A 22,316-nucleotide genomic window follows, 5' to 3' on the forward strand; every position below is an offset into this window, starting at 1 on the left:
CTGTAAATTGTGAGATAATTTGGGGCTCTATGTTAGACTTCTATTTACAATCCAAATCCCTTGAGTAAAACTCGTGTGCATCGAGTTCCCCCTAATTAATACAGTTCACCCCCAAAACAACTCTGTAATTTCCAATTATGCAGAAAGATGAATTTTTAAGTCCTTATTTTAGAACCACTTTAACTCTTGGTTACTTCTTGTTTTGGAAATTAACTATAACTTTTTTTTTCCTCCCAGAAATTTGTTCAACAATAAATCTAAAACTTTAAACACACTTTGGTCAATGCACATTCTAGTTAATGCTCAATTAAATCTTCTATGTAAATATACTTAAAAAGAACCACAGAGTATCAAATGGTTTTTTCAAATACTTAACTCTAGTACTAAATTGTCAAATTGTATATACTGAAGATAGTTATGTGTGCAGTACAGATGCTCTGTTTCATCTAAAAGTAGCTACACACTTGGCAGCAGTCAGACTTGAACATTGGAGATCACAAAAGCGCCCTGTTAAGTTAAATGGAATGTTTCCATCTGGAGAGTTTGGGATTAAATGATACAGTGACTGAGATGCAGGCATTTAGATTCCAACCAAGTAACTGAAACTTCCTTTCTACTTACGTAACTTTGATTCTTTTTAAGGATACTGTTTTCAGATATAAAGTCCTTAACATAATGTTGCTTTTAAAATAGTTTATTTGCCTATTACCAGCAGGATCAAAATGACTTTCCCTTGTTTCTGTAGGTGACTTAGAATCTACGGCATCTGTTGCCCCAGCGCCACCCTGTGTCCCACCAGCTCCCCCTCCGCCACCTCCCCTCCCTCAGTCAGGGCTCCACAAAAGCGCATCTGCTATTGATCTGATTAGAGATCGAAGAGAGAAAAACGCCTGTGCTGGAAAGACTTCAGTCAAGAGCAGTCCAAAGAAATCTGATATGCCAAATATGCTGGAGATCCTTAAAGACATGAACAGCGTGAAACTTCGGTCAGTGAAAAGGTGAGGATATATTTGCCTTCTTTCTCACTTCCCTTGATTTTTTTGCCTAAAACCAAGTACTAGGTTTCTTTTTTTTTTTGAATTTTTGAATTTTATTAATTTTTTTCATACAGCAGGTTCTTATCCATTTTATACACATCAGTGAATACATGTCAGTCCCAATCTCCCAATTCATCACACCAGCCCCCCCCAACGCCAGTTTCCCCCCTTAGTGTCCATACGTTTGTTCTCTACATCCGTGTCTCAAATTCTGCTGTGCAAACTGCTTCATCTGCACCATTTTTCTTGGTTCCACATATATGCATTAATGTATGATATTTGTTCTTCTCTTTCTGACTTACTTCACTCTGTATGAAAGTCTCTAGATTCATCCATATCTCTACAAATGACTCAATTTCGTTCCTTTTTATGGCTGAGTAATATTCCATTCTATATATGTACCACATCTTCTTTATCCATTCGTCTGTCAGTGGGCATTTAGGTTGCTTCCACATCCTGGCTGTTGTAAATAGTGCGGCAATGAACAGTTGGGTGCGTGTGTCTTTTTGAATTATGGTTTTCTCTGGGTATATGCCCAGTACTGGGATTGCTGGGTCATATGGTAGTTGTATTTTTAGTTTTTTAAGGAACCTCCAGATTGTTCTCCATAGTGGCTGTGTCAATTTACATTCCCACCAACAGTGCAAGAGGGTTCCCTTTTCTCCACACCCTCTCCAGCATTTGCTGTTTGTAGATTTTCTGATGATGCCCATTCTAACAGGTGTGAGGTGATACCTCAGTGTAGTTTTGATTTGCATTTCTCTAATAATTAGTGATGTTAAGCAGCTTTTCACATGCTTCTTGGCCACCTGTATGTCTTCTTTGGAGAAATGTCTATTTAGGTCTTCTGCCCATTTTTGGATTGGGTGGTTTGTTTTTTTAATATCGAGCTGCATGAGCTGTTTATATATTTTGGAGATTAATCCTTTGTCCGTTGATTCGTTTGCAAATATTTTCTCCCATTCTTAGGGTTTACTTTTTGTCTTGTTTGTAGTTTCCTTAGGTCCCATTTGTTCATTTTTGTTTTTATTTCCATTACTCTAGGAGGAGGATCAAAGAAGATCTTGCTGTGATTTATGTCAAAGAGTGCTCTTCCTATGTTTTCCTCTAAGCGTTTTATAGTGTCCAGTCTTATATTTAGGTCTCTAATCCATTTTAGTTTATTTCTGTGTATGGTGTTAGGGAGTGTTCTAATTTCATTTTTTTACATGTAGCTGTCCAGTTTTCCCAGCACCACTTATTGAAGAGACTGTCTTTTCTCCATTATATATCCTTGCCTTCTTTGTCATAGATTAGTTGACCATAGGTGCGAGGGTTTATCTCTGGGCTTTGTATCTTGTTCCATTGATCTGTATTTCTGTTTTTGTGCCAGTACCATATTGTCTTGATTACTGTAGCTTTGTAGTATAGTCTGAAGTCAGGGAGTCTGATTCCTCCAGCTCCTTTTTTTTCCCTCAAGACCACTATGGCTATTTGGGGTCTTTTGTGTCTCCATACAAATTTTAAGATTTTTTTGTTCTAGTTCTGTAAAAACATGCCATTGGTAATTTGATAGGGATTGCATTGAATCTGTAGAAGCTTTGGGTAGTATAGTCATTTTCACAGTATTCATTCTTCCAATCCAAGAACATGGTATATCTCTCCATCTGTTGGTATCATCTTTAATTTCTTTCATCAGTGTCTTATAGTTTTCTGCATACAGGTCTTTTGTCTCCCTAGGTATGTTTATTCCTAGGTATTTTATTCTTTTCGTTGCAATGGTAAACGGGAGTGTTTTTCCTTAATTTCTCTTTCAGGTTTTTCATCATTAGTGTATAGGAATGCAAGAGATTTCTGTGCATTAATTTTGTATCCTGCAGCTTTACCAAATTCATTGATTAGCTTTGGTAGTTTTCTGGTGGCATCTTTAGGATTCGCTATGTATAGTATCATGTCATCTGCAAACACTGACAGTTTTACTACTTCTTTTCCAATTTGTATTCCTTTTCTTTTTTTCTCTGATTGCTGTGGCTAGGACTTCCAAAATGATGTTAAATAATAGTGGTGAGAGTTGACATCCTTGTCTTGTTCCTGATCTTAGAGGAAATGCTTTCAGTTTTTCACCATTGAGAACGATGTTTGCTGTGGGTTTGTCGTATACGGCCTTTATTATGTTGAGGTAGGTTCCCTGTTTGCCCACTTTCTGGAGACTTTTTATCATAAATGGGTGTTGAATTTTGTCAGCAGCTTTTTCTGCATCTATTGAGATGATCATATGGTTTTTATTCTCCAATTTGTTAATATGGTGTATCACATTGATTTGCGTATACTGAAGAATCCGTGCATCCCTGGGATAAACCCCACTTGATCATGGTGTATGATCCTTTTAATGTATTGTTGGATTCTGTTTGCTAGTATTTTGTTGAGGATTTTTGCATCTATATTCATCAGTGATACTGGTCTGTAATTTTCTTTTTTTTTTTTTTGCGGTACGCGGGCCTCTCACTGCTGTGGACTCTCCCGTCGCGGAGCACAGGCTCCGGACGCGCAGGCACAGCAGCCATGGCTCACGGGCCCAGCCGCTCTGCGGCACGCGGGATCCTCCCGAACTGGGGCACGAACCTGTGTCCCCCACTTCGGCCAGCGGACCCCCAACCACTGCGCCACCAGGGAAACCCTGTAATTTTCTTTTTTTGTAGTATCTTTGTCTGGTTTTGGTATCAGGGTGATGGTGGCCTCATAGAATGAGTTTGGGAGTTCTGCAGTTTTTTGGAAGAGTTTGAGAAGGATGGGTGTTACCTCTTCTCTAAATCTTTGATAGAATTCACCTGTGAAGCCATCTGGTCCAGGACTTTTTTAATCACATTTCAATTTCATTACTTGTGATTGGTCTGTTCATATTTTCTGTTTCTTCCTGGTTCAGTCTTGGAAGGTTATACTTTTCTAAGAATTTGTCCATTTCTTCCAGGTTGTCCATTTTATTGGCATAGAGTTGCTTGTAGTAGTCTCTTAGGATGCTTTGTGTTTCTACAGTGTCTGTTTTAACTTTTTTTTCATTTCTAATTTTATTGATTTGAGTCCTCTCCCTCATTTTCTTGATGAGTCTGGCTAATGGTCTATCAATTTTATCTTCTCAAAGAACCAGCTTTTAGTTTTATTGATCTTTGCTATTGTTTCTATTTCATATATTTCTGCTCTGATCTTTATGATTTCTTTCCTTCTGCTAACTTTGGGTTTTGTTTGTTCTTCTTTCTCTAGTTCCTTTAAGTGTAAGGTTAGATTGTTTGAGATTTTTCTTGTTTCTTGAGGTAGGATTGTATTGCTATAAACTTCCCTCTGGGAACTGCTTTTGCTGCATCCCATAGCTTTTGGATCATCATGTTTTTTGTCATTTGTCTCTAGGTATTTTTTGATTTCTTCTTTGATTTCTTCAGTGATCTCTTGGTTATTTAGTAGCACACTGTTTACCCTCCATGTGTTTGTGTTTTTTACGTTTTTTCCCCCTGTAATTGATTTCTAATCTCAGAGTGTTATGCTCAGAAAAGTGCTCGATACGATGTCAGTTTTCTTAAATTTACTGAGGCTTGATGTGATCTATCCTGGAGAATATTCTGTGCGCACCTGAGGAGAAAGTGTAATCTGCTGCTTTTGGATGGAACGTCCTATAAATATCAATTAAATCTATCTGGTCTATTGTGTCATTTAAAGCTTGTGTTTCCTTATTAATTTTCAGTTTAGATGATCTGTCCATTGGTGTAAGTGAGGTGTTAAAGTCCCCTACTTTTGTGTCACTGTTGATTTCCTCTTTTATAGCTGTTAGCAGTTGCCTTATGTATTGAGCTGTTCCTATGTTGGGTGCATATATACTTATAATTGCTATATCTTCTTCTTGGATTGATTCCTTAATCATTACGTAGTGTCCTTCCTTGTCTCTTGTAACATTCTTTATTTTAAAAGTCTATTTTATCTGATACGAGTTTTGCTACTCCAGCTTTTGATTTCCATTTGCATGGCATATGTTTTTCCATCCCCTCACTTTCTGTCTGTATCTCTGTAGGTCTGCAGTGGGTCTCTTGTAGACAGCATATATATGGGTCTTGTTTTTGTCTGCATTCGGTGAGCCTGTGTCTTTTGGTCGAGCATTTAATCCAATCATGTTTAAGGTAATTATTGATATGTATGTTCCTATTACTATTTTCTTAATTGTTTTGGGTTTGTTTTTGTAGGTCTTTTTCTTCTCTTGTGTTCCACTTATAGAAGTTTCTTTAGCATTTGTTGTAGAGCTGGTTTGGTGGTGCTGAATTCTCTTAGCTTTTGCTTGTCTGTAAAGCTTTTGATTTCTCCCTCGAATCTGAATGAGATCCTTGCCAGGTAGAGTAAGCTTGGTTGTAGGTTCTTCCCTTTCATCACTTTAAGTATATAATTCCACTCCCTTCTGGCTTGTAGAGTTTCTGTGGAGAAATCAGCTGTTAAGCTTATGGGAGTTCCCTTGTATGTTATTTGTTGTTTTTCCCTTGCTGCTCTCAATAATTTTTCTTTGTCTTTAATTTTTACCAGTTTGATTACTATGTGTCTTGGTGTGTTTCTCCTTGGGTTTATCCTGTATCCTGACTCTGTACTTTCTGGACTTGGGTGGCTATTTCCTTTCCCACGTTAGGGAAGTTTTCGACTATAATCTCTTTAAATATTTTCTTGGGTCATTTCTCTCTCCCTTCTCCTTCTGGGACCCCTATAATGCGAATGTTGTTGTGTTTAATGTTGTCCCCGAGGTCTCTGAGGCTGTCTTCATTTCTTTTAATTCTTTTTTCTTTATTCTGTTCCACAGCAGTGAATTCTACCATTCTGTCTTCCAGGTCACTTATCCGTTCTTCTGCCTCAGTTATTCTGCTATTGATTCCTTCTAGTGTATTTTTCTTTTCAGTTATTGTTTTGTTCATCTCTCTGTTTGTTCTTTAATTCTTCTAGGTGTTTGCTAAACATTTCTTGTGTCTTCTCAGTCTTTGCCTCCATTCTTTTCCCGAGGTCCTAGATCATCTTCAGTATCATTATTCTGAAATCTTTTTCTGGAAGGTTGCCTATCTCCACTTCATTTAGTTGGTTTCTGGGGTTTTATCTTGTTCCTTCATCTGGTACATAGCTGTCTGCCCTTTCATCTTGTCTGTCTTTCTGTGAATGTGGTTTTTGTTCCACAGGCTGCAGGATTGTAGTTCTTCTTGCTTCTGCTGTCTGCCCTCTGGTGGGTGAGGCTATCTAAGAGACTTGTGCAAGTTTCCTGATGCGAGGGACTGGTGATGGGTAGAGCTGGCTGTAGCTCCGGTGGGCAGAGCTCAGTAAAAGTTTAATCCGTTTGTCTGCTGATGGGTGGGGCTTGGTTCCCTCCCTGTTGGTTGTTTGGCCTGAGGTCATCCAACACTGGAGCCTACCTGGGCTCTTTGGGCTAATGGTGGGCTCTGGGAGGGCTCACACCAAGGAGTACTTCCCAGAACTTCTGCTGCCAGTGTCCTTGTCCCCACCGTGAGCCACAGCCACCCTCTGCCTCTACAGGAGACCCTCCAACACTAGCAGGTAGGTCTGGTTCAGTCTCCCTTGGGGTCACTGCTCCTTTCCCTGGGTCCCGATGCACACACTACTTTGTGTGTTCCCTCTAAGAGTGGAGTCTCTGTTTCCCCCAGTCCTGTCGAAGTCCTGCAATCAAATCCTGCTAGCCTTCAAAGTCTTGATTCTCTAGCAATTCCTCCTCCTGTTGCCGGACCCCCGGGTTGGGAAGCCTGACGTGGGGCTCAGAACCTTCACTCCAGTGGGTGGACTGCTGTGGTATAAGTGTTTTCCAGTCTGTGAGTCACCCACCCAGCAGTTATGGGATTTGATTTTATTGTGATTGCGCCCCTCCTACCGTCTCATTGTGGCTTCTCCTTTGTCTTTGGATGTGGGCTGTCTTTTCTGGGGAGTTCCAGTGTCTTCCTGTCGATGGTTGTTCAGCAGTTAGTTGTGATTCTGGTGCTCTTGCAGGAGGGAGAGCACGTCCTTCTACTGTGCCATCTTGAACTGATCTCCCAAGTACTAGGTTTCTTGCGAACTTTGTTTTATAACATGACTACATGAGTAGCTCTAAGTTTTTAGTTTAAAAAAGATAGTTAACTGTGTACAGGAGCCTAAGAGATTAGCAGAATAAACACTTGCAGGTAACTTCCCAGTTTCTCCCCCAACTGCATTTGAAGGCTTTTCGTTACTGTGCAGTCATTCATCCAGTGAAGCTGTATGCGTCCCTGCTATGGTAGTCACCAGGCTTTTGGAGAAGAATGGAATCCTAATTGCCCTGAAGGAGCACATAATCTCTGCTCCTGAGAGGACCTGAGGGACTGTTACTGGGCACTTTTGTGCTCTTTCATTGAGCTTTAAATCTAGGTTTTCCACTTCGCTGCATCAGTATGTGTCAGTGTCTTTGTCACGTGTATTGATGCCAGGGAAGTGCCGCCAGGCTCCCCGTGTGCTTCCCGGAGGGATCAGCGCCCCCTCGGTTCATGTTCATTTCTCTCAGGTCAGCACAAGACACGAAGCCCAAACCGGTGGATGCTGCTGACCCTGCTGCCCTCATAGCAGAGGCTCTGAGAAAGAAGTTTGCTTATCGGTATCGATGTGATAGCCAAGGTGAAGTTGAAAAAGGAATTCCGAAGTCTGAATCAGAGGGCACCTCAGAAAGAGTGTTGGTGAGTACTGGGCAGAGTTCTCTCCAAGTACAGCCTGGTAGTTCACTGCTGCACGCTGCAACACATTCAGCTGTGTGCGCCTGCAAGATTCAAAAGGATGTATGCTACAGGATTTAGTCCCTACCTACAGCTAGATTACCTATTATAGAAGAGCACAGAGAAGGAAGCAAAAGTTAACCCCTGGTTTCATTGCTTAGTGTCTCCTGTGTTAAATTTTTCATGCTGTTTTATTTAAGTATAATGAAGTGAAATTCATTACAATAAAATTTATATCTGAGGACAATAAAAATGCTGATATAGCAAGGAAAGATCATTTTCTCTTAGGGCACCTGTGAGGAAGTCTCCTGAAGAGGGAGAGACATTTGACCAGGGGCTTGCAGGCTGTGGGCATGCCAAAGGTGGAGACTGAGCAGATTCATGGAAGCTCTCGAATATATTAATTTATACATTACCTCTATTCTGGGTACTGTCATGGGGCATATGTGTTTATTCCAGAGATGTAGATATCTTAGAAATTCTAGCATCTCTGAAAGTCTTCAGACATTGAAAAGGAAACTCTGTACCTTCCTTCTTTTATTCGGAGAAGTAAAATTGGACTAAGCTAGGCTCTTGCTAAGGTAATTATAGTTTTCTAGGGCGTAATTTTGTTGTCTCTTTGCCTTTCACTCTTTTGATATGTCATGTTTATAACAACTTGTCAATTCATAAAGGTTTTAATATTACATAGCTGTTTGGTTTTTCATGAAGAACATACCTTTGATCCGTGATTGGGAGCGGGGCATATCATTACTGTTACATGAACCAGTGTCTTTTTTGTTTCTTTTCTAGTTTGGGCCACACATGTTGAAGTCTACAGGAAAAATGAAGGCTTTAATTGAAAATGTTTCAACTTCCTAATACTGAGCTGAGAAAGACTGTCCTACTAGTTCAGCTGTTAGTGTTGATTTCTATTAGCCGAACAGCCCTAATACACCATTTGGTAAATACCTGAATTTAGTGTCTCCTTTTAAGTCTCAGAGGATTAAGCTGTAACAAAAGCACTCTAAGTTTGTTCGCTTTTAAGAGAAGGTCTGTTCTGAAGTTTTCCATAACATATTTATATTCTGATGTGTTTTTAATGTGTAGCCAAGATGTTTAGATTTCCAGTCTGGAAAACAATTATATAGATTTCAGAATAAAGAAAGGACCTTTGTAGATGTGAGTTTTTAATTCTTAACACTAATTTATCTGTACAAATGTTTTATGTGCATGTATTCAGGACGTAAGATTTAGCAAGGGGGTGACGAGGGTGCTGACAGTGCCATTTGTTTTCAGTGATCATTTCTATTCAGTGATGGAGCAGGTGGAATAACCAGGTTGTTGGAATGAAATGGTTTTGAGATTGGAATTTCTTACCTTGAACAGAACTTTTTATGTTAGATTCTCTCTCACGTTTTCTTGGATTGGAGATGGAGTTTGAGTAGGAACCAGATAATGTTTGCTGCTGAAATTACATAATGCTTTCCTTTAAAGAGGGAAGTCAAGGATCATGGAAACCGTTTTCACTGTAGTGCCATCCAGTGCTGAGGAAGGAAATGTAGTTTTCAGATAGTGAGGAATCAAATGATTGAATTAAATCTCTTTTAAAGTAAAAACTAGAATATACCATCTTTTTCTTTCAGTTTAATAAATGGCATGAAGATAACTTGCTGCTAATACTTCTGGAAATGTCAGCATAGTGGAGTTAAACATTTTTAATATTGGTCCAAATAGTAGCTTTATAATGAAATATTGAATAGGAGAAAGAATTTTCTGTAAGCTGCTTATCATTGGTCAGAACGGTGTTCTGCTGAATTATATTATGTAGCATAAACCTTAGGTGCTGTTAGGAAGTAGACAGCTGCCTTTCTCCTCTATGACTTCTAAGGAATTGCTACAAGTGATCATTTTTAAATGCATGTATCTTCATGATTTTCTATATTTCTGTTAAACACACATAGTTTAATGTCAGAACCTCCTACTATGAGTAAATATTTGGATCTATTATTTAAATCTAGTGAAAAGAAAGTTGTCCTTCCTGGGGGGATTAGGAGATGTGAAGACCCTTTTAAGTTATTGAAAATACGTGCAGTGTTCTAAATAACAGCAAATATTAGTTGGAGGTGATTTTCATGGTTTGGTTATTCAGCTGAACTTTGAACTGTGGCTTATTTTACACATGTTGATACACTGTTTCTGATTGTTTCCTACGGTTTAAAAATTCTGCCTTTAAAAGGAATTCAGAAAATTCGCCTGATATAAATTTCTTAGGAGGTCAAAGTATGTATTCTATTTGTATCACTGTTGAATTTTGGGCAGTGCTCCAATTACAAGGAAGTTACTGTTTTGAAATAAACTTTTACTTTCCTTGGGCCATAATGCCTATACAAATGCTTTCATTTTTTTTTCCACAATAGGCACGATTCTTTTATATTATACATGCAGCTTCTTTAGAATTATTTGCTTTCTGCATTTTTCAAGGGGAAATATATTGCCTAGAATATATCACCTCTCCTTCATCTTTCTCTTAAAGGAACTCCATCATTAAGAAGAGAAAGGCAGTCACTTGGGATGAGTTTCCTCAGGGTTCTCAAGCCTATAATCCACCTCTGGGACTGGTGAAAGCTCTTTCCTCATCTTCCCCTACACCCACCTCATGAGTTCAGTTTCTGGTTCTCCCACCCAACACCATAGTTGGGTGAAAGATCTTAAAAATAGTTCAACTCTACATTTTACAGCTGAGGCTCAAAAAGTTAAATAACTGGTGTAATGTTTTCTCTTCTGTGATTCTGACTAGTCTAGGGCCTCACTCTTATAGAATGGACCCTTGAGAATGTGGGGGGCGGGACTTAGCCTTCCAATGCAAGGGGTGTGGGTTCCATCCCTGGTCAGGGAGCTAAAATCCCACGTATCCCTCCTGGCTAAAAAGCAAAACATAAAACAGAAGCAATATTGTAACAAATGCAATTAAAAGACTAAAACTGGTCCATATCAAAGTTTAAAAAAAAAGAAAACGTGGGTGTTAGGGGCACCGACTCCCTCTCATCCCCAGTCGAAAATCCACACGTTGCCATCTCTGCCTCAGCAACAAATGAATTGGTAAATGACTCACCCAGGGGTGGGCAGGAAGCTGAAACAGTGTGGAGAGGGTCAGGACTCAACCCTTAGTTTCTTTGATTCCATGTCCTGTGATCTCTGGTCAAACACTCACTTCTCCCCATATGTACCTTAAAGATCTGTAAAATGAAAATACAGGTACTATATTATTTATTGAAACACATCCACATGTAAGTGGACCCATGCAGTTCAAACCTGTGTTGTTCAAGGGTCAACTGTGTACGTAATGAGTGTGGCAAAGAGCGCTGGACTTGGAGCTAAAACACGACCCACGTATGTGATCCTGGCCAAGTCACACCTCTTTTTAAAATGAGACTAATGCTCAGTCCAGAAAACTAGGATTAAATAATGATTCTGAACACGTTCTGTACATGGCAGCTTGCTAAGTAAGTTACTACATTATTTTACACAAGGTCACTGTAGTGCCCAGTAGACGGATTTCTCCAGTGTTCTTGGCACCTGGAAAAGGTGTCATTCTGTGCACAGGCCTGGGTGGAGCAGTAGGTCTTAGTCTTCAGTTCTGGTTGTCCTCCCAGTCGCAGGCCCTTCTGCAGAAGAATACTGTCCTCATTTTTTCTTTTTTTTAATTTTTTGACCACATTGCATGGCATGTGGGATCTTAGTTCCCCGACCAGGGATCGAAACAACAACCCTTGCATTGGAAGCCCAGAGTCTTAACCACTGGACCGCCAGGGAAGTCCGCTGTCTTGCTGTATTAAGAGTTCCTATGAGTCTGTGCCTCAGTGGTGAAGGAAGAAAACATGAGGTAACAACTACTGGAAACAAACCATCCTCTGGTAACTTCTCCAAAAAACACAAGTTTTCTGTGTAGGTTAGATCTGGCAGATACAAGTTTAAACTTTCAGGCGTTAGCCCAGTAGCACCAGCTCTGGGATTGCCAGGCAGAAGGAGGCACTCGGTTTTACAACAGTATCACTGTTCTGCCTGTTACTGTCACAGTCTTTCCCATGAGCCTTTAGCCATTCCCGAGTCCTCTTCCCCCTTCTCATCCTAGACTCAGCATTCTTCTGAGCTACCCCACTGAGCCTTTTTCTTAAAATTCTTATTACTTTTTCCTTGTAAACCTTGTAAGCAGGCTAGTTCTTGGTTCGTACTAGTGTGATTACTTGAGAACAGATAGGACAATAAAATAAAATAATAAAAATAGCATACCCATGGAAGGATCCAGAAATCTTGGATGTTTCCCCGAAAGCTGTTGTCGTTAGTCTACTTGGTAGGGGCTGGAAAACTTAAATGTTCCTCTAGCTGGAGCTTCTCAAACTTCTCTCCCCTGGAAGATTCTCCAGCCTCTTCTAAAGGTCAGAGAGCTCCTTCTCTAAGCTGAGAGAATAACACGAGTGTAATTTAGACATTACCAGGAAGCTAAAGAAGATGATCCAAATAGCACCTCCCATTCCATCCCAAACTGCTGTGGCCGCTACAGGGCAGTCCTGTCCCTCCTAACCACTGTCTTCCCAGCTGGAAAAGCCGTAATTTGGGGAGAAAGACACTCTTCACAACAGGATTTTTACCAGAGTTGTGAACAGCTTTCTGTTCACATGGCCTAGGAGCCGTCCCTCTTCACTGGCCAGTCATGCTTGCTATCAGAGGATGAAGAAGGGTGAGAAGCAGGTGTGATCGGTGACGGTGGAGAGCACGTGACACTCTGCACGATGATCTCTCTGACGCAGCTCCGGAGCAGACTGCCTTCTGCAAGGGGAGCACCAGCCAATGCAGAGACATGTGTGACTCAGGACGCAGCCCTGACGAGCTGGTCCAAGTCCTCCCTTGGGAATCTGAATAGGAAACCTTGAGCGAGGGGCACAGTTGGTACCTGGAGCTCAAATAAGCACGCCATGAGGTACACGTGTACCCACGATACCCACGAGCAGTTTATACAAAACAGATGACGAGGACACGAACAAGGACACTGGGACTGAACCGTGTGTCAGGACATTATTTTACCTTCACGAGGCAGACATGTTATAGGTTAGGGAGCCACGCAGAAGATGAGGTGACGCGCTAATACATGACCAAAGACCTTAACACAGTCGATCTAGCCATAAAGACAACACTTTAAAAACTTTACTGCCTTTCTAAGCAGACACTCCAAGGTAGAGAAGAGAAAGGAAGAGGAGAAGTGTGGGAAGAAGCAGACGCAGTAAGAAGCTACATCTCAGAGTGCTCAGACCCCCAGGTTCTGCTTCTGCAGCCTTCATGGGGTTTGTCTCATTATCGTGAACATGAATCCTCAAGATAAAGCTCCAGTTACCCTGCAGTGATCTGAGTGAGACTCTGTTCCCTACAATGGAAAAGTTAACCCCTATCTTGTGAGGATTCTTAGATGGAAATTCAGAAACTTTCCTGCAAATGTTCAACTAGGAACTTTAAACACATTCCTTTATGATACTTTCTTCAAAAGATAAAGCACCGGGCTTCCCTGGTGGCACAGTGGTTGAGAGTCTGCCTGCCGATGCAGGGGACACGGGTTCGTGCCCTGGTCCAGGAAGATCCCACATGCCACGGAGGGGCTGGGCCCGTGAGCCATGGCCGCTGAGCCTGCGCGTCCGGAGCCTGTGCTCCGCAACGGGAGAGGCCACAACAGTTAGAGGCCCACGTACCGCAAAAAAAAAAAAAAAAAAGACAAAGCACCTTGGGATACCATGCAGCCTCCCGATTCTTTATAGGATGCGGCTCAACAGTAAAGAAACACTTCAAATTTATGCTCAAAAATCTCAAACAATGCATAGCTTAAACATAAATGTAATATAAGATGAACTTTCTTAACAAGACTATTGATGGGACCAGTGGAAAGCTGCAATAAACCAATAGGTCACTGTGCTTCAGTTTTAAAATACAGCTAAAAAGAATCTAATACTAAAAATGGGGGTGTTTCTCTTTCCCTGACCATTCTACCAGACTTCAGGATAGGTTCAGGATGACTTAGCATAGCTGTAAAAGTAAAAAAAAAAAGTTACTGTGATTGATAAAAGTTATTAGTATTTTACGAGAAGTATCACAGTGAACATCTAAGACTTATATTTTAGAATCAAACTTGAAAGCTAAATGATTTTACCAGTCACGGATGTTAGTAAGATTCAATAATGACTGGAAATGGTGTCATTTTCATCATTAACCCAACAAAATCATTCATTCTCGACAATACCCCAACACTTTACACTCATTTTGTGCAATACAGAAACCTCCCATGTTACATAACAGATGCTTTCCACACATCATCTTGTCACCCAAACATTTTGAGAACAGAGACCCCGTCTCGGTATTTAGTTTTAATACCTTTATTACATCCAGTGCAGTTCTGCACACAACAGGAACTCGGATACTGTGACCACGTGACTTCGCCATCGACAGACTAGTTTCCACATAATTGCTCATGATGGTAGACTGATAGCTAAAAAGGAAACAATTCCAAGTTAATTTTTTCAACATTTACTGACGGCACAGTTCACGCTAGCCCTATGCTAAGCACAAGAGAAAAAAAGGTGGAGGAGATGGCTGTGCACCCCTGGCAGTACCCCGCAAGTAGCGGTCACTTCCCCTGGAGACAGTGGACAACTGGGGGCCTTCCAGAGGACACAGGTTGTCTGCAAATCCTCAGCAAACAAGGAATGGCTCAGGCTAAGTCTTGCACATATCTGGATAACTCTGTGTTTCAGATACATGCTGCTAGTATGGTGATTAATGTCACATTTATTTAAAAACATTCCTGAATGCAGATTAGCTGTCGGTCATTGTCCCAAGCGGGAGATATTGATTGGGAGGAGATTTAAACAAAATATTTATACATTAAAAAAAGTACACATGGGGCTTCCCTGGTGGCACAGTGGTTGAGAGTCCGCCTGCCGATGCAGGGGACACGGGTTCGTGCCCGGGTCCGGGAAGATCCCACATGCCGCGGAGCGGCTGGGCCCGTGAGCCATGGCCTCTGAGCCTGCGCGTCCGGATCCTGTGATCCGCAACGGGAGAGGCCACAACAGTGAGAGGCCCACGTACCGCAAAAAAAAAAAAAAAAAAAAAAAAAAGTACACATGAAAACACTGTAAACCTCCAATGTGAAAATTTTAAAGTTTTAAGAAAATCGAAAGCTTTAAGAGTCAAGAAAGATTTTTGGAAAGAAAGGCTGTTACAGGAATCTTCAAAGAATTATTTGCACCTCTAACCTGTACCCAAGGTACAAACACATTGCCCAGGTTGGACAAAGGACATAAAATACTCACTTCTTTTATGTAAAGAGGATCATTATAAACCTCCACACTTACTGAGTGCAAATACTGACCAGGAACCAGATTGTTTTTGTTAAGCTAAGGCTTACCACAATTTTCTCTCCGAGGACCTTCAGCCTAGAGCAGAGGAGCTGCCCCGCCATGACTAAGGGCCGGCCCAGAGCCCCAAAGGGCTGCTGCAACGCTCAACAGTTCTTTGAAGTCTCCTGTTTTATCTTAAAAATTTGTGAATTTTGCATTCTCTTCTATAATATTGAATTACTCATTTAAACTGTGACCTTCTAAATTACTGTACTGTTTCCTCAGATTTTTCTAGAAAACCGATGTTCAAAGAATATAGGTCCTGTTGAAGAAGCAGGGCTATAGCTGGTAATACCACATATATGTAACAAAACATACCTTTGCAGTGGGTTTATTTTATGTGTAGGCAGGAGATGGGAGCAACGCTCAGGTGTCTCCCCCTGAAGAATGGCAATAAGAAGACAATCCTCTGAATATCCAACAGTGAGAAACATGTAACAGGTCAGAGAAGAAGAAAGCAATCATACACTGGCAGATGGAGCCCAGGCAGGCTCAGCTGATGCAAGGCTGAAGGTCTGTCTGCTGGATGTGCCAATCACGCAGGCGTGGAGAAGCAGCTCCTGGCGGAGAATCTGTAGCCTCGTTCAGGGGAGCCGTGGTCCACAAACGAGTAGCAGCAGGTACGTCCCTGCAGGATGCGTGAGGTGACTTGCTTCCCTTGCTCAGAATCCATGCTCAAGCAACCGGCTGATCGTCGTTTGGCTTCCCGAGAACGTCTGCCTAAAGGGAGAGAACGACTGATAGTTATATTTCCCACTGTAAATTGAACTATTAACGCTTTAAAAAACCATCAGTTTCTGTGAAATTGGTTAATGTGAGTTTGCTATGAGATACAGTTCTACTTTCCATGTGCTGACATGCTAGGTGTGTGAGCTGGCAAGTTTCCTTATCAGACACTGGATGCGTCAGATGTGCCAAGATGATGATACTCGTATAAGTGGCCAACTGACCTTCCCCACATAGCCCTCGGACTTCTGCACCCAGCTGTCCAGTGTGGTGGCCACGAGCCACATGTGGAGACCGGGCACCTGAAACATGGCTGGTCCGAACCGAGACATGCTGTAAGCATAAAATACACGCCAGATTTCAAAGACTCTGTAACAGAAAAGAGAATGTAAAACATCTCAATAGTTTTTTATAATGACTACATATTGAAATGATAAAATACTGTGGATATGTTGGAATAAATATTATTAAAATTCCAGCTGTTTCTTTATCCTTTTTTTTAAACGTGACTCCTCGGAAATTGACAATCACTGACTCAGCTCACACTGTATTTCTATCTGACATCACTCTTCTATGCAAATAATGACTATGTTTGAGTTCAAAGTTTAGACGTATCCCTTCTAATGAAATGGACTCGAGAGGATCCAGGAGAGGCCCAGTGGTACCTTTCTTACGCTGATACCAAAAGTAGTATTAAGTGGCCATTTTATTACTTGACTTTTAAAAGGCCAATACGAGTAGTATTTTAGTACCTGCAAGGCCTGAGGTTCCCGCCGTGGGAACAAAGGGCTGTGGAGTCAAGAGGCTGGGCTCAGAGCCGACTTCTCCCGGCTGTCAGGACTCTGTCCACTACGTCCCGGCCTCAGCTTGCTCACCCGTGAGGTGCAGGCAGCACACAAGCCCGCAGGACTCTGCCTGCGCCCAGCTCTGCCTGAACAAATGTGTGGCGAGCGAATGCCGGAGCCGACAAGCGAATTCTTTGCTTCCCTAGTAATTTAGTGTCGTGGTTTCCAACGGACTGACTTACAGGTAAATATCAAAGATGAAAATGTGAAAAGATAGGTTTTTATTCGTCAAAAGTTAACAGCAACAGGCACGTATTAAAATGAGTATGGCAAAGCCTTTTACAAATGGCTTTACACTCAAGCTTTCTCCCAAGAGAATGACTGTTGCAACAAACTTGTAAACATAATTAATAAACAGTCCTTTACAGTAACAAGGGAAATACAATTGAACTAAAAGAAAGCACCGGTTTCTCTTAAAACTAGATTACAGTTGTGCTTACTACACATAAAACATTTTAAAACAAATTACAAAAGTGGAATGTTGTAAGTTTAAAATTAGTCCTTAGATTTTGTCCTAGAAAACATCTGTTCACATCAAAAGGCCCATCAAAGGGTAACGTTTCATCAAAGGGGGAGGGACAAGAAAACAATGCACTTTTTTCAAATCAAAACAAGAAGTTTGGTCACTTAGCTTTGTGCATAGTTTAAGGCATCTGGAGCGATCTGTTACGGCTGACCTCCCTTCCCCTCCCCACGTGTGGCTGCCCATTATGTCACATTCTAAAATAATAAATAAAAGCTGACGTTCCCAATCCTTCCCACGTGGATAAATAGAACACATGCACAGTCACACATGCACGAGCGTGCCCCACACACACATCCGCACACACACAACATACCTCTCACTCCCTGCAGCGAGAGGGACTTTAGTACCCTTGCTCTGAAGGACACACTTGCCCATCCCACTTTATTTCAGATTGGCAATACCCTGAGCTGATTATGGTGTTTTAAAACATTCCACCCTTTTCTTGCATGTGCAGGTCAAGTGTACATTAGTGAAAACAACATGCAACGTCTTCACTGCGGAATCATAATACAGCTAGGACACTGGGGTTCTGCCCCTCCCGCCCCAAATTAAAAACTAAGAGTTAAAAAAAATTGCATTGCCCAACAGCACTGGAGTGAAAGCTCGGCGGCACTCTAGGATAAATGCTCAGTTTCCAGTGCACAAAGTAAAAGGATAGCGAATGGGAGGCTTTGGTGGCATCCAAAGGAGAAGAAAGGCAAACCGGGGGAAAGGGCTGCAGTTCAGGTTTGATCTTTAAAATTCTTAGTGGTTCCTTCACAATCGTGCTCCAAGGCGGATTGAGAACCAATATTTCAGAGTTGGTCTGTAAACATCGAGTCTGGCCAGAGGCGCAGAGGCTGGGCACTTCACATTTCCATTTTCTCCGAGAGAACTTAGTGGAAGGTACAGATACACACTGTTGCATCAGACGGGTTAAATTCCAAAGATTTCTGCTGAAGGCTTCGGTTCAAGTTTCATGATGCTTCGAGAAGCACGAGGGCCACCGCAAAACTTCCTGCAAAACTTTGTTATTCCCTTCGGTTCGCTCCCACTGGGCTTTGCATATTCAAGGTTTCACACGAAAGCCAAATGCATATTGCTGTGTTCGGGTCTTGTAATTAAAAAGTGGGTTCAAATGATCCAACAGAGGAAATCTTGGAAATAAATAATGCTGGCGTCATTCACTTCCCTCAGCAGCCGAGAGTAAAGTTCTCTCACCTCAAGACCCCATTCACATTTCTAACGAGCTCCAGAGGCAGTCTGCCCACTGACTTGGGGGACGGTTTAGGATAACCGGTTCTCCTGAGGTAATAACTGTGAGTTCAGCTCCTCAAATGCAGCGTCAGCGTCCTCGCTGCTGGACTGTTCTCGCTGCAGTCCCTTCCAGCTGGCTTTGTTCAGCCCCACGTGTCCGAGCATTGTCTGGGACAGCCTGGTGTTGGAGAACCGGGCCCATTCTGTGAACAGAGGCTCCACGAGATACGTCATAAAACCTGAGACAGCAAGAGAAAAGGTATTAGTGGATGTTCTGAAACTTTACAACGTCGAGGTAGTGTTTACTCTCTTAAGTCCTATTCCAATATTACCTCTTATTTTTCAAAAGATGTGTGTGCAGATTTACATATCTTCTCTGAAGAATCTATTTAGGCAACTTACTGAAACCTGAAGTAAAGGTGAACTGACAAACACAGCCCATCTCTTCTGACGACTCCTCTCAGCTGCACCAACCATATCCTTCTATTTCAGCAAACCTGCGGCGGCCCTCTCAACCCTGAGGAGCAGGGCACAGTGTGCCCAAGGCTAAGGGGGTCCCCCCGGGGCTGTGGGTGACGAGGCCGGACTGAGGCGTGGCTGCCCTACCGTCCGGGCTGGTAATCGTCACACCTGGTCATGAGCACAGTGGGCCCGCTATGAATCTCAGGATTTATAAAGCCAAAATGCATGCCACAAAGTGTGAGTCTAAAACGAACAGAGGAGATTAGTTTAGACAATTAGGAAAGTGAACATCAAAAGTGTACCAGGGGGCCTACTTTACAGACACTTCCTACAATCGATCTCCCTTAATTCAGTCAGAAAAGGAGAAGGAGTGGTCTCGGGCCTGTCTGCATCTCTGGGTTACACAGCACTCGAGCTCACATTATAGCTGACTTAAAACTACATAGTGTCTTACACAGGGTGAAAGAAGCCTCACCTTAACAATCAGATCACATCTATTAGGAGAAGCAAATAACATTGTCTTCCTAAACTTTTGATCAACGACAGGAAAATGTACATTCAAATTCTATCACTGTTTAACAGTTTTAAAATCTTCTTCATCTCTAACACCTTTTCTTTTCAGCAAAAGACCACATGGACCACAGACAACACAGGTTCCATTTAGCTAACAAAAAAAAAATCTCACTGGAAATAAAGCACCCACTACTTTTAATTAGAAAAGTCATATACGGTCTGATGATTGAATTTTTTCAAGTGTACAGATTATGGTATCTGAAGTAGTAACGATATTGGAAATAAGGCTTTCTTCCATCTCTTTTTTTAAAAATTTATTTATTTTTGGCTGCGTTGGGTCTTCGTTGCTGTGTGCGGGCTTTCTCTAGTTGAGGTGAGCGGGGGCTACTCTTCGTTGCGGTGCACGGGCTTCTCATTGCAGTGGCTTCCCTTGTTGTGGAGCACGGGCTCTAGGTGCACGGGCTTCAGTAGTTATGGTACGCGGGCGTCAGAAGTTGTGGCTCACGGGCCCAGCCACTCCGCGACATGTGGGATCTTCCCGGACCAGGGCTCCAGGGAAGTCCTCCATTTCTTTCTTTCATCTCTTCCATCCCCTCCACACATGTTAACTGAGAACCTTCTAGATGCCAGGCACTGCTCTGGGGTGGCCACGGATAAGCAGTGGACAAACAGACAAGATGTGCTCTCCACGAATTACGTCTGGTGAGGAGAGAGAGGACACGGGAAAACGGCATCACTGCAGTCAGAGCTTCTGGCAGCCAAGCCACCCCCTCAGCCCCGGGTCAGGCTGAGCCAGCCGCCAGAGCCCTGTCTTTTCCAGGTGCCACAGTCAAGTCGTGAGCAGCCGGAGTGTTGCACCCAAATGCAGAACCTTATTACCGCAGGTTTCACGCAATCCATCTTCTTTGATTCTCCCACTGTCGCAACTGGTTGAGAGCTGCATCCTGCTTCTCACATCCAACAAATCAGCTCTCACTTCTGGCTCTATGGTACCTAGGATTCTTTTAGGTCTTAAGTACCTGATAACAATGCACGGGCCGGGCCGCAGACACAGCCAGGTGGCAGGACGCTACTCGTGAGCTGCTCATCCACCCGTGAACCCCCTTAACTGTCCCAGCCCATGCGCCTCTATCTCTTCTCCTCAGATACCACAGGGCGATGTGTCAATGCCTCACCCTCACCCGGTATGTGACAGGACCTAGTGTTCCTACCAAAGAAGAAAACCGTGTTAATTAAACACGACTTCTACCTGCTGACCACATGCTGGCTCCGAGTAACTGCTGCTGAGCACAGAGTTCATTCTAATCGTCCCCTGACTTACCCTAGGAAGAGGACCTCTGCAAGCCCCATTTTACCTAGGATTTGATGTCAGAAAGACCAACACCTGTTCTCTGTATAAACTGGGCAAACTATGTGGAAAAGAACACCAGCAGTGCCTGTGTCCTAGGGTGCCGTGAGGGATCAGCCCACGTCAACTGTCACCGCCTTCTACCTTGGCCCTGCCCCCCGGGGGACCGGGTCCACAACTGCCCAACGCTGACAAGGTCAGAAACGACAAGAACGGCTTAAGGGATCTAGCTTCCCTTTTAAAAATTGCAGTTTTTTAAACCTCCTTTGCAACCTCTCTCATGAATCATGGGAGTAATGAGCTGAGGCACGAAGTAAGCTGGAGTGAGTGCACAAGCCAACCCCTGCTCTTCGGCTCGGCCCCCTCCGCCCATATTTCAGCTGCTCTTCCGCATCCGAAAGTTATGCCCTTGAGGACCAGGCCAGAGCAGACAGGCTTCCTGTCCCGTCATCCCCTCCCCTCCCACCTCCCTCTCCCGCGCTCCTGGCCAGTCCCAGCTCCCAGGGGACTCGGCGTCCCCGCGCTGTCCCCGCAGGCCTGGGCCTCACTCTCCCGCATCTCTACTGCTCCCTCTGCAGCCAGATCGTTACTACCCACTGCCTCCCCCTGAGGATCCTCTGCAACTGTTGTACAGTGTCAGAATTCTGTTTCTGAATTTCTGACCCTCCAGCACAGTCCACTTTCCCGGGTATTAGCAATGCCGCAGTATTGTGCTACCTTCCGAATTTCTAGAAACTTTCTGTCTCCGAAGTTTCTGGACACACTTCACTATTGTCAACCGAGTCCTGAGAGGTCCTGCTCAGTATGAGCCACCCAAATTACGCCCGTCCCTCCATATCCTTCTGAGTGACCCCCACTTGGCAATCCACCCACCACACCCCAAACCTGGCCCATCTTCCCTCGGCTCGCCTACGAAAAGCTGCACGTTCTTGAATCACAGCCCCTTCATCGTGCTTTCTCTTACCGTCACAGTCCACTCAACAAGCAGTTCTCAAGTGAGCCCGCCCCGAGGGGCAGCGCTGGCCTTGGGGACACACACCCCTCCAAAGGCCAGGTCGGCACCTGGAGCTGTGACGACAGGCATCCAGCGCCCCAAGAGGGGTGATGGCTGCCCGGAGAGAGTGAAAGGCGGCTTCTGGGGGTGACCCTCAAGGAAGAGGAGGCTATGAGGCAGATGGGGGGCCTGGCGAGGCACAGAGTGAAGGAGCACCAGGGATTTGGGGAGCCCCAGGGAGTCCCGAGTTGCTGTAGGTAAACGAGGGGGAAGGTGTTGGGGAGAAGACGGAAGAGACAATTGGAGGCCAGCTTGCAAGGGGCCTGCGTGAGGTGCTGAAGAGTGAGCTTCAACCAGCAGGCAGCGGTGAGAGAAAAGCCGGCAGTCGTGGAAGCCGGTCTTCCCATGACCGTCAGGCCCAGCGGTCCCAGAATGACGCCAGTGAGGCTCCCACATGGGAAAATGATGCATTCTTTCCAGTTC

General features: G+C 43.3%; 2 protein-coding genes and 1 long non-coding RNA gene across 8 annotated transcripts in view; 1 reads left to right on the plus strand and 2 right to left on the minus strand.

The window, feature by feature from the left end:
- The window catches only part of MTFR1 (mitochondrial fission regulator 1), an 86,016-nt gene extending 69,657 nt beyond the window's left edge, over positions 1-16,359 (plus strand). For 3 of the 4 annotated variants that reach the window (XM_060127619.1, XM_060127620.1, XM_060127621.1), the window contains exons 6-8: positions 746-998; positions 7,555-7,723; positions 16,048-16,359. In XM_060127619.1, coding sequence (XP_059983602.1) covers positions 746-998; positions 7,555-7,723; positions 16,048-16,146 — 521 coding nt within the window. In that variant the 3' untranslated portion in view covers positions 16,147-16,359. Of the gene's footprint in view, positions 1-745; positions 999-7,554; positions 7,724-8,551; positions 10,121-16,047 lie in introns of those variants that run through there. The other variant, XM_060127622.1, reaches the window with a different exon arrangement.
- LOC132507889 (uncharacterized) lies at positions 10,854-15,899 on the minus strand. The gene is made up of 5 exons (XR_009536356.1): positions 15,651-15,899; positions 15,502-15,563; positions 12,391-14,270; positions 12,032-12,199; positions 10,854-10,977 (listed from the first exon to the last, which is right to left on the minus strand). It is a non-coding gene; the product is annotated as an uncharacterized LOC132507889 (long non-coding RNA).
- Positions 16,360-16,958: 599 nt separating the features above from the next.
- Positions 16,959-22,316, minus strand: part of PDE7A (phosphodiesterase 7A) — a 113,321-nt gene continuing 107,963 nt past the window's right edge. For 2 of the 3 annotated variants that reach the window (XM_060127492.1, XM_060127493.1), the window contains exon 13: positions 16,959-18,755. In XM_060127492.1, coding sequence (XP_059983475.1) covers positions 18,547-18,755 — 209 coding nt within the window. In that variant the 3' untranslated portion in view covers positions 16,959-18,546. Of the gene's footprint in view, positions 18,756-18,848; positions 20,191-22,316 lie in introns of all 3 variants that reach the window. The other variant, XR_009536325.1, reaches the window with a different exon arrangement.

The sequence above is a fragment of the Lagenorhynchus albirostris genome, chromosome 17, assembly GCF_949774975.1.
Source record: "Lagenorhynchus albirostris chromosome 17, mLagAlb1.1, whole genome shotgun sequence".
NCBI lineage: Eukaryota > Metazoa > Chordata > Mammalia > Artiodactyla > Delphinidae > Lagenorhynchus > Lagenorhynchus albirostris.